This window comes from Ursus americanus, chromosome 3 (genome assembly GCF_024610735.1).
Source record: "Ursus americanus isolate L20-20 chromosome 3, mUrsAme1.1.p, whole genome shotgun sequence".
Taxonomy (NCBI): Eukaryota; Metazoa; Chordata; class Mammalia; order Carnivora; family Ursidae; genus Ursus; species Ursus americanus.
This window is the reverse complement of record NC_142129.1, coordinates 77,532,627-77,545,279: the sequence shown is the minus strand read 5'-3', so window position 1 is coordinate 77,545,279 and position 12,653 is coordinate 77,532,627. Positions and strand designations below refer to the sequence as shown.

The following is a 12,653-nucleotide window of genomic DNA, read 5'->3' as shown; positions in this document are numbered from 1 at the left end:
TCTGTGACTTTGCATATATAGCAGAGATATTCCTGGCAATAAATGTTAAATGACTAAAGAAAGATTTGAAAATGCTTAATCATTCTAAGAAAATATGGAAACTCTTAAAAAAAAAAACCAACAAGTTTAGAAGAGCATTTTGATCTTCACAGACAACAAAGAAAACCCTCACCCCCAGAAAAACAAGCAGAGAACTTTGAAAGCTGAAATTATCCAACTTGAGTCCATCGGATTTTGTTGGATGTTTGCTGTGTTCAGATCATTACAGTTTCAATTTTCTTTTCATTTTAAACTACCCAAAGTTTTATTTAAGTTTGTGTTTTTACATGAACACATTGGAATGAGGAATGAAAATCTGTTTTTATTAACCTCTTACATACGTGACAGAAGACTTCACCTCCAAATTTCTCTTCTGATTTCTCCTTTACTTCCTTTTGAACCCTGTCCTTCCCAGAAACAGAGAATGCTAAATTCTTTCTGACCAAAAGTGACCATCTACTTCTGGTCAGAAAAGAATGGGACACAGATTAGCTACTGCCCTTTGTCACCAACAGTACCCTCTACTCCCGGTGCCCGCCCCGCTTCCCAGCCCGGCCACCCCCTACCACTTGCCCAAGAGAGCAGCTCCCACAGAGTGATGGCCTAGCAGGGGTTCACCACGACAACCTGCGGATATGAAACACTTCTTTGACAGGTGCTGAAAATGAGTCTTATTGACAGTGGAGTTTCCAGCAGTGGTCTGTGGAAGTGGCTTCAGGCTTTTCTCCTACAACTCGGCCCCTCCAGGGAATGCTTAATCGTAATTCCCTCACACACCTATTCAATGGTTCCTCTGCTCCCCTCGCCTCTCCCACCAGTTCCAATGGCTCTTATCTCATTTCCCAGGGTGGACGGACATTTCTCCTCAGCCTCTACTACTGTTCCTCATTTTAAAATTCACGTAAAATCTTAGTACCAAACAAGAATAGCTCAGGAATTTCAAAATGCACTTCAAATGTAAAATAGTGGATGTCAACTAAGTTAATTTTTAAGGTTTAAAGAATGCTTCAATTAGTTTCAGTTTGAGCATGGTTTGAAAAAACAAACAACTATTTTTTAAACTCTCCTCTCTGGTTGCCGTCACCTTCTGAAATGACGGAGCCTTGTTCGGCCAAAGCGACTGGCTTGGGAAAACACCATTTCCAGGGCCTTCTAAATACAAAAAGAGTTGTTTAGGCATCAGGATTATCTGGCACAATCTGTCTAATCTTTCTCTTCAGGGTTCCTAGGAGGCAACTAAACCCCGGAGGGAGACAGAAAGTTCTTTCTGGCTCACTCCATAATTCTTGTTTGACCCATATTTTATGCTACTTCAGGCAGAAATCTGCTGAGAAGTTCACAAAAAAGTACTTGAAAGGCTCTTTAGGGACAATATCGTCAGCCTCGATAGAAATGACTACAGATGTACACACAGTCTCTACAGACTCTGTTATTGCCACACTGGGATCGTGCACGAGAGGGTTTTATTGCCTCGGTTTGTGGCAGCTTAATTTTCAGCCTTCAGAAAAAAGGATCATGTAAGGAAAGCAAGTCTAAATTGTATTCTGCCATCATTTCTAGCAACCTCTAATCATTTGTAAGAACTTAAGTGATAAATAACAAGTATGTAAATGACATTTGTTTTTACTGAAATCAGAAGAGTCTGATTTCAGAGGAGACAACGTCTTTAAGAAGCAAAGGTTTAGGCCTAGAAACGGGGGTCATGTTGCCGATTCTAGAAATTTCTGTGTATTCTATCCATCATCCCGGCTCTCTCTGATTGCTCACTCAGAACACAGGGATAGGAATATCTGCCATGAATGCCTCATCTACTAGGTGTGATAAAATAAGAAAATGGGTGACAGAACACTCAGTACAATGTGAAGAACCGTTCAAATGAAGAAGGGCATTATCATCAGAATGCAGATGGGACTGTATGAACTCCATCGCGAGGTTTGAAATGGAAGGCCTTTATCTAAACACTTAAAATTAATAATAATACTTACTTATGTAGTTAGTGAATGGGAACTTGTTGCCTCTTTGTATGTTTACATCTCATACCAATTTTTCTATGCTTTAAACTAATTCTATGGCATTTTATATAAATTTAATCCTATATCATGTTTACTCTTAATTGTTTGGCAAAATGCGTGGCTGAATTATAGTCTTAGTACATTTATAGTAGCAGGGAAATAATTATGTTCTAGAAAAATGGCATTTTATCCTCAGTACCAAATTAAGCAAGAAAGCAAGCTATGTTATCTTGATTATTTCAATAGAGAACAGCCTCAGGATTCAGTCACAGCACCTTAAATGGATCAGAATATCCATTAGAGCATTATGCAAAGAAAGGGAATTAAAAATGTTTTGCTACAAATTTTAAGAACCGCATCTAGAAAAAAATCAGACAAAATATTATATAATACTGAAATCATGATAATATAAATAATTTTGATGATATAATACAAATAAATAGAGGGAAATAGGGAAGCATTTCACTACTATGACATCATTATGGAACACTTGAAGTAAGAAAGTAAGCAGCTGTACGAAACCAACTGAACTTATCTGATGGAAGAAAAGGTAAGAGGCAGGATTTTAAGCACTTTTTGAAAGTACCAGTAAGCTAAGTAGAAAAGGGAATCCGTGCATAGGGGATAATGACCTGGCTAATTCAGAAAACATCACCATGCTTTATGCCACGTACATCTTCCACTGCCCCTAAATATCTGATTCGTTGGGACAAGAACGTATTAAAAATTATAGTTTTTGGAGAATAAAGAGAAATACAATAGGAAAGACTAAGGCTTGATTTTAATTTGGGGATACACAGAGAATCATAAAATCAAGTATTTTAGGCCTGGAAGGGACTTATGGGGGCACCACTACCCTATTTTTTAAAAACCTTTTATTTTATAAATGCTTTTGAATTAAATATGAAGGTAATTTTATAATCACCCTCATTTGAGTCCTGCCACTGGTGGTGACACTCTTTCTTGGGGAAAACTCCAGGAGTGCTGGGGTCTACTTAGGGATGGATACAGACTTGCTTTCCTTTCCGAACACAGCTACGGAATCAAGTTTAGACACACCTCCACAACCAGGGCTCAGGGGATTTGTCCTCCTCTATCCAGGAACCTGAGAAGACTGTGGAGTAGATCAGATGTGGGAGCCAGAAACAATGCAAGTACCGCATAGAAGAGCCCAACCCCATTACTTACTCACACATGTTTATGTACACTCGGTGCTTTCATTTGGTAATAATCTTCCATCTAGCTAATGATGTTTCCACATAAAGCTTTGTTCCGCTCCGCAAATGTTCTATCATTAGAAGTCTCGCTAGCAATGGGACAGTAACTAGCAATACTCTATTGCAAGGAATCAAATGAGAAAGCAAAAACTGACACACTCATTTTAAGCTGCATCATATAACAATGGCTCAGAACCCAGTAGTTTATGAATGAAATAAAGATACTTTATTTATTACACAGGCACTTGGATATTCACATGCCCAACACATCTGATACACTTAACAACTATGGAAACATGAGTGGAAAATGTCTGTTTGTAGGATCAAGAGAGAACTTTCACCATGTAAAGGTGAATGAGTGCATTAACAATTTTTCCCTTACTTTCCTCTAAGAATTTCCAAAATCCACTGAAGTTTTAAAAAGTTACACTTGAAATAATATGCAACAAAAACTGATCTACATTCCAACTGGTATGCTAATTCGAATTTTGAGCAGTTTAAACTTTTATCACAATGCAACATATTTATAGTCATGCTTGAACAGATTAGGTTAGTAGCATGCATTCCATTCTGCAATATGAATATTGTTAATCTATTTCCCAACAGAAGTCAAAAGATGCCCGGTGCATAGAAAAATACAAATCACTGTAGTCAATATATTATGGGACTGATATTTGGGACTTACACAGTGAGGATGAAGTCCTGAAATGCCATGCCCACAAAAGCACATTAAAAAGTGGATAAACAGATTTTATCAGACAATCTCTAAAAATTAAAAGACGAGGGCTTTAAATGTGGGGGATGTTCTTGCTGTGTGCTTTGCATAGCGCCTTTCTGCTCACCTCCTTCTGGCTTGACGGGTCCATCAGACACCACCTTCCTGAGGGCTAGCTGGCTTTGGTCTTGGTTGCCATTGGCTGGTGGAGGCAGATTATCAGACTGAGTTCTTTGAATGGGGAGGACGCCTGCTATGCTGTGTCTGTGCTCCTTCCTGGCATGATTAGACTGACCGCTTTTATATGCTGCTGTGGCGGTGTGGGTGAAATGGAAACCCAGAGCATGTATCCTCAGGTGGAACCAGCTTCAACGTTACTCATGCAAACAGAAGTGATCTTTCGCTCGATCTCAAGAAGTTGTGTTTTCAAATGCCCGGATGACACCACATGCACTGCACTAGAGGGGGTTAAAACTGGCTGTTTCTCTGAAAATGAAGACTTTGGGACACGGGGATCACATCGATCTCTCTCCGTGATCCAGCTAATGCTGCTCGGAAGTAAAAGGGCAACTCCGTTTGTAAAATCTCTGCGCTCCTTAAGTTTTTACGTATTGGCTGACTACGTTTTTGCTAATTAAATGAGAATACCAGCAATTAAGATGGGTGAGTTGTTATTCTTTAATCGGTATCTTGACTGTGTAAGGATTTCCAGTGGTTAGAAAAGAAAATAGCTTATAGATTCTCTGATATCATATACAAAGTGTGATCCAACAGAATGGACCCGACTGCGTTCCTTAATGAGGTCACATTGCCTCATCACAGATGTCTACAGATATATTAATATTATGTACTTTTTGGAAAATATAAGACATGATTTTCTTCACAGATTTTTTTTCTCCCAAAAGACTAGAAAGTTTCCCACATGGAAAGCTACAACATTTCACATGCATAATTCATTAAGTTTCTTAAGCTTGAAATGGCTTTCCCTCCGACTCAGTTCGAGAACTCAACTGTTGGTCGCATTACTCTTCTGCCCAACAATTTTTGAGTGTTTTCAGATGCGAGAATCTCATCTCTAATCTGCTCTAAATGCTTATGTGTGTGCTTTTTTTTGGTGTAATGCCTGGAAAACTGGCAGCCACTTGTGCTTATAATTCCCGGATTTTCAAGGATATTTAAGTGCACACGAAAAGGACACACAACACTGCCTTGCCTGCAAACGTCACAGACACAGCTACCAAATACTGTGAGCCAGGTTGGATGGATGGTAGAGACAGAGAGGAAACAGCCAGTTTTACTGCAATCCACGTAAATAAATAAATGAAAAAAAAATCTAAATAAGAAAGAGCAGATTTATGTCTTGATACTGTTCTTACACAGACAGAGGGACAGAGGACAGAGGGAGCAGGGTCTGCCAAAACATGGAAAGCAAACAGGGAAGGACGGCAGGAGAGAAAGGCAACAGATGAACAGTAAGCGGCCATGCTGAGGAATTTATTTGCGTCTTTTACTTGGTTGCAGACGGAGCTGCTGCACTGCGGCTTCGGCAGCGGCTATAGCAGCCCCTGCATCTTCCAGGTGGCTCTGGGTGACGCTGGTTTTGCTCTGACTGCGCGACGGTCCGTGTGAGCGCAGGTGGCCTTCAGAGGAGGATTTCGAGCTACCGGGACTACTGTGGGATTTCTCAATGGTGGGAACCTGCATGTCTGGTTACAAGAGGGTGAGATGTGAGTTAAGAGTGCTCCAACGTTCCTCCTGTCAAGCTTGGTCTCACACAATTTGAAACTGTCTAAGATTTATGTTAATTCTGTTTCCTTTTGGGCTCATTTATGCAATGGCTCGCTACTCGGTAATGTGATTAAACATTTGGGAAACAGTTTTTGGGAGGAAAGTCAAAAGGATAATCATGTTGAGAAGAGACAAGTCTGAGAAGAGGAAATACATCTAACTAGCCTCATGGAAATGCATATGTTAACTTTCAGTTTCACCAGGCACCTGCTAATTCTAGGAGGGACCAGGCAAGAGACAAGAGGCTCACATGGCCACAGAGGAGTTTCCAGTGAAAATGCAGGGAACTCCCAGATGAAGGGGCGTGAGTCACCCAGACACATTAACAGTGGAGACTGGAGAATCACGTCTCAGGAATGTAGATAGAGATCCCACATTTTCTACGGCGGTCAGAGAGAGAGAAATCTTTATGCTAATGATCTTCCAGAAAGTTAATCAGGGCAGAGTTGATCTGGCTAAGTGGAATCCATAAATGATCTATAAAGCTCATTCATAAGTCATCTGTAGCCCTCATGGTAGTCCGTGGTGTGTCATATCAACTCAGTGGCCTACTGGACTTGGCCTCGTGGTTTTCCATCTCCGAGAACAATTGCACTTGTGACCCATTCCTTCCTAATGTGCAAAGAACCACTTTTCAATGTGATGTACTTTCTGAGAAGAGGAGAGAAGGGAGCAATACTCAGGTCCAGTATAAAAACGTATAGCTCACACTTATAAATAGTTCAGTATGTCCAGGTAAGATACTACACGGTTATCTCATCTAGGCAGTAACTCAGTTTATGGTGAAGATTAATGTTGTATTGTAGAATAACTGGCAATGAACCTCTCAAAGGAAAATCTCATTCAAATGGGAATGCTGTGCGTATTGCCAAACCCAATGTATAACATTACCATTTCAAAAATAATGATAGTTTAAAAAATCATAGAATTAGCTCGAGGCCAACATTCGGAAAAGATTTAAGTAAATTTCAACATACCAATTGTTTTGGTGACATGGGGAAAATGTTCTTGATATAAGTAAAAGGCAGGATGCAAAATTATATATGTTCATATATCACATATATAATATCTGAGTAAGAATATACCTTTACAAATAGGGGTTTAAACAATGAGAAGAAATATGCATAAATGGTAGTCAATGGACTGTGGAGGATTTTTTTTTAATGAAATACCCCAATATTTTATAAAACCATATTATCATGGATTTTGAGAGCTGGAAATAATCCAACAGCTTGCACAGCCCAACCCCCTCCACTGTACTGGTTAAAAACCAGAGTCAGAGAGGTGAAGATCACAAAGTCATAAACCTAATTATGCACTGATCGGAGACTAAAGCCCACTTTTCCTGATTCCATATCCATTACTGTTTGCAGGATATTGTATTACATACTTTCCAACTGAATCCAACATTTTAAAATATATTAAATATATAAGCATCCATATTCAAGAAGTTACTGAGTGAACAAATAGAAAAAAAGCTTTTTCTACTTGAAATATCTCCTACCCTTGGATGGGTCAGGGAAGATACCATGGCTTCTGCTTTTGATGACAGATGGCTTTGGAGACTGTTGGCTGCTCTGACTGGAATGAGACTTGCCATGATCAATGCTTTCAGTCTGTTCTTTGAGAGAATACCATCTAGGAGTGTTATCGAGATGAGATGTGCTAGATAAATCAATCAATACCTGGAAAAAATGCAATAAGTCAATGAAATTGATATAATTCATTCATTACTTTTTTCTATGATCTGCAATTTACTCAAGTATATAAGCCAAAAGACATAGTATGACTTTGAGGATAACAAGGCTGTCTTCCTCATTTTTCTTTACCCATGATATCGGGAACAATGTCTTGTGCATATTAGATGCTTAAGAAACATTTGATTGGGGCACCTGGGTGGCGCAGTCGGTTGGGCATCAGACTCTTGGTTTTGGCTCAGGTCATGATCTCAGGGTTCTGAGACTGAGCCCCACATTGGGCTCTGCTCTGCTCTCCCATTGCCCCTCCCCACCGTGCGCATGCTCTCTCTCTAAAATAAATAAATAAATAAATAAATAAATAAATAAATAAATAAATAAATAAAATTTTTAAATGAACATTTGATTAAACTGAACTGTATAAAATCTTCAACTATTAAATTATTTGGAGATGATGTGAAAAGGTAGAGTCACAACTCAACCTCTTTATGAATGAAAGCGCTCTTTTTACTAAATGAACATATTTTAGTACTAAACTTGGATATCTTCATCTTTAAAGATTGGTTTTAGTAATGAGAGGGACAAAATAAAAAAGAATGGGTATTTTGCAATTATTAACTTATTCCCTGTATTTTAAAACATGCTTCAATTCATATTTGAAATAGGGATATGACTAACAATTTATGATGTGTCATTGTTTGGCTGGCAGCGTTTTTTCTTCGTGGTTCATGAGTGACAGCCCATTTTACAATTGCTGGCATTTTAGATTTGATGAGATATAAAAAAAACGACAACCAACACAATGGATATATGTTCTAGGTTCATGTCAACAATAAATTATAAGGACTACAATAAATCAGTTTTCTGAAATGGGACAGTAAGTCAGATATAATACTGCATCTTTAGAACTGTCCAAAGATGGAGATTAGTCCCAGGGGCTGTACCAGCATGGAGCCTGCAAGTAAAGGTCAAACGGCCCAGTTCTGATGGGAAAGAAAAGTGAGGAATCTTGGAACCAAACAAGGTCGCATGTCATCTAGACTAAACAACTGTTTTCTATTGTTTCTGGGAAGGGACACCATGTTGTCTGGATGCTACTTTATTTTTGGAGATGATTTATTTTTTAATGTTAATTCATAATTTCTGCTTTAAGCAAAGATTACTAAATAAAATATATTTTTTTGAAATATGATAGATTAAAAAAAACACAGCATTGGATCACTCTGCCAGCTTTCATGGTTAGGTTAGATTCCATGTGAACTTACATACATTTGTTTTTTATTGTTCTCTCTTACTTCTAGTTTTGCCTCATAAAATATTTTGAGAGATTTTTCACGGGATACTTAAAAGAAATAAGAATGCAGGATGTCATATCAAGTCATTGGTAGATGCAGTGAGAAAGAGCAGTTAAATCCCTGAAAATGCATTTTAAAAATCGAGCTCATTTTATAATAATTTATCTCAAATTTGTATGCACAGCATTATATATCTCCTATCAAAACAATTAATAATTCATCTGCATATTAATTATAAAGTACATCAAATGGTAGAGTGAAAACCATTTCTCAAATTACTATTCATCCAGTCAAGGAATAAATAAGGAAATACGTCCTACCCACCAAAGGGCTTTAACCAAAATAAACTTAAGAAATATGCTTGCATCAAGCTCTGATTGGTGGTTTATAATGAAAGCAAATAAGGAAAAGGAAATCAGATGCTCACCTCACCAAGAAAATCATTGGAAGAAAATCTATCATAATCCCAGACTGTCACCTCCAGTGTTTTCTTCTTGAGCTACAGTTTAAATCAAAATGTCGTCAACCCCATACCTCATCATACATTTTCATCACACTCTATTATAGATTCATTTATTTTCACTTCCTTGAACTCCTTCCATATGTGTAAAAAGACTTCAAATTTTATCTAAAATATAGGTTTATATTAAATTTTATATAAAATATAAATTCAAGAACCCAGATTACAATTTGTACCTAGCTTCAACTTCATAATCAAATTAGAAATCTTCCAGAGGACAAATCATAAATCTCCTTTAAAATCCTTTAGGCTAGTCATCTGTATGTCTTGGTCCATACAGTTTGGCCCCACAATGCCAGATTCTTAAGAGGCCTTGATTTAGAGAGGAGATGAATTCCTAAAATGTTGTCTGGTGCAGTAACACATTCATATATACTGCATATTTTATTTGTATTATTTGTGAAAGTCAAAATATAGCCAGCTATGATTTTTGCAATATATACATATCAAATCATTATGGTATATACCATAAACAATGCATTACATCAATTATCTCAGTAAAACTGGAAAAATATGAAAGAGATTGACCAATATTTAAAAAAAAATATAGCCAGTTGGAAAATATTTTCCCTCAAAATATAATAAATGTGTCCCAGTCTGTTGAAATATTTGAAGTTTGCAATAATTGATGGAAAATGTTCCATTGGTCTTATTTCTTTATTTTTTCGCTGCTTTGTCGAAATGCACACATTTACACTCATGGTAACTTTGAACAGTATTCATTTCCTTTCACATTAATTATTTGTATTTTACTTATTTTTTTTGTTTGTGTGGCAAAATTGATAGCAACATCTTGCAATAATTTTGTCATCACTATTCTTATATTAGCCTAAATCTGTCACATAGTAAATAATCATTGCATACCTGTTCCATGGAGATACTTTTATAAATTACTGTTTGATTCCACTCAGGATTAAGACTTTTTTGAACATATTTAGTCCTCCTCTTGTACTCAGCACTGAATTAGAAGAAAAAAAAAGAGTTATCTTGATTATTCACCTTAACTGATGCCTTCATAGTCAGCCAGAAGGGCATGCAGACATTTTAAGATGATATTTTGTCTTAAATCATTATGCAATCATCCCATCACCTTCCTGTCTAAAACCTTATTTTAAGTTGAATACAAAATGACAATTTAAAAATATGTTGGATGCTTTTAGTTTTATTTGCCCTAAAGTAGTTTTTAAAGAAAAGCTTTTAGGTGTTCTAACTATACCATAATTTTAGAATATTTCTCTTTCCTGAATGCAGGAGACAAATGCATGAACTATGTGGTAACATCAATATCTTCTTGCCACATAAATAATAATTTGGTATTTCACTTTCCAATGGTTTTACTTCTAATCATGTCTGCAAAGCCAAATGGTCTTTCACATTTTTCCTGTATAAAATTGTAATAATTGTTTTGACTGAGGAAAGGATGAGAAATAGCTGAGATTCCATGAACATTTGTTACCTTGTATTTAAAGTATATTTTGACACTCTTAGTGAAGTAGGATATTTAGTTATAAAGCAATTAAATATAAATTCTTGGTTTATGTCAATAGCCCAGATAAATCATTATAAACCAGATCAAAATAGTTCCTCACTCATTTTAACTTGGGGCATTTGAATTTTTCCTTGACTTTTCCATTCCCTCTGAGCAACAGTTACAAGTTTACATCCCAAAACTATTCTAATTAAGACAAACAACATCTATAGCTGACATCAACCAGCTGATGGGGTTGGAATTACTGTTGTTTATTAGCCAATGTTACCCACACAGACGAGGCCTTCATCTAATCCTCGCTGCTTTTTCCCGAATTTTCTGCCTAGCCTTATAGCTTAGGTCCTAGATAATACCTCAGCTCCAGTGGGCAACAGAGTCCTGAAAACCAACCTACTTATCTGGAATCCTTTTCATGTGCTTTGATTTTAAAAGTTGTCTTTTCTAAAGGGACCGGATCCTGACCCTGATTTGTTGTTCTATTCCTAGCTATGGGCGGACTAACTCTTGCCTAGTTCCTGGTCTCAAGCACTGCCACATCCCGGAATGCCTCCTGTGCTTTCCCGAGCACTAATTCACCCAGTCTGTTCTAGACAGAACTACTGAGAATCAAGCTCTAGTTCATCACTCCCTTTAAGAATGTCTTTCTTCTCTCTTTAGCTTTATTTTCTTTCTTATCAGCTATTTGCAAGGGCAGTAATTCCCAGCATTGACTGCATATTGGGATCACCTGGGAATCCTGAGTTCTAAGGCTGTGAAATAGGTCAACCAGCACTGCACCCATATTTCCCTGCCCTGCACTTCCAAGGAGATCCTGACTTCATAGGTTCGGGTTGAGGCTTGAGTATCAGAATTTTTAAAAAATCTCTTGGGTAAATCTAATGCGCAGATTGAGAACTTTTCAACTTATGTTTCCCAAGACCTCATGTGTCAGCCATTGTGAACTGAATCCTATTTAAGAAATAAAGAATCACTCTTCTCACTTCTAACAAACTCATTTGTGTAAAAATAAAAGCAGGGTTTGACCATTTTTTTCTATTCAAGATAAACTGCAAACAATTTGGGGGGAATGTCTAATGATTTAAAGAAACAGGAGTTATCATACACTGTAGACAGTATAAATTTGTACATAGTTTTTAGATGAAACTAGTGAAGTTTATGTACCCAAATACCCAGAAAATTCTCCTTTGACTTTTCCCACTTCCACCTTAGAAAAATTCTCCCACCTGTGCACAAGGAATGTGTTCAAGAACATTCACCATAACATAGTTTCTAATAGCATATTAATAAGATAATATATAAATACATTATGATATATTTGTTCAACGAAATAGTAAACAGCAGTTGAAATGAAGAAATATATACCTCCATATATTAAAATGGATAAATCTTGAAAAAAAGTTGAGCAAAAAATGTGCAGAAGGATAGCTATAGTAAGTTATTTTGATTTAAAATTAAAATCATGTGAAATAATATAAACTGTTTATGAATACATGTATATAAAATAAACATATATAAATATCATAAGACAGTTTGGGAATTATAGATAATACATTCTATTTAGTGGTTATCTCAAGTGGACAGGGGAATGGTTTCAGAGGGCTTCAGGGGTACCTATAAAATACTTTTTAATAAAAAAAATCTGAAAAGCCTACATAGCAAAATATTAAAATTTGATAGAACTAAATGGCAAGAACACAGGTATTTGTTAGTTATTTTCTATAATTTTCACTGATTTTGAAATATTTTATAATACAAATTCAAAATAACTTTGGTAAACTATGTTCCTTTATATCTTACTCTTGATTTTTTTTTTTTTATGATGACATAGGAAGAATGGATGTGACCACTTTCAAGATAATAGCAAGCCTTGGTTACTACTTC

At 36.7% G+C, this 12,653-nt stretch overlaps 1 protein-coding gene across 5 annotated transcripts in view; it reads right to left on the bottom strand.

The window, feature by feature from the left end:
* Positions 1 to 12,653, bottom strand: part of PCLO (piccolo presynaptic cytomatrix protein) — a 373,917-nt gene that overhangs the window by 54,462 nt on the left and 306,802 nt on the right. For 3 of the 5 annotated variants that reach the window (XM_087861125.1, XM_045793368.2, XM_087861128.1), the window contains exons 16-19: positions 10,148 to 10,241; positions 9,191 to 9,262; positions 7,276 to 7,456; positions 5,495 to 5,689 (exon numbers count right to left, since the gene is read on the bottom strand). In XM_087861125.1, coding sequence (XP_087717251.1) covers positions 5,495 to 5,689; positions 7,276 to 7,456; positions 9,191 to 9,262; positions 10,148 to 10,241 — 542 coding nt within the window. Of the gene's footprint in view, positions 1 to 4,110; positions 4,294 to 5,494; positions 5,690 to 7,275; positions 7,457 to 9,190; positions 9,263 to 10,147; positions 10,242 to 12,653 lie in introns of all 5 variants that reach the window. The other 2 variants (XM_087861131.1, XM_087861127.1) reach the window with 2 other exon arrangements.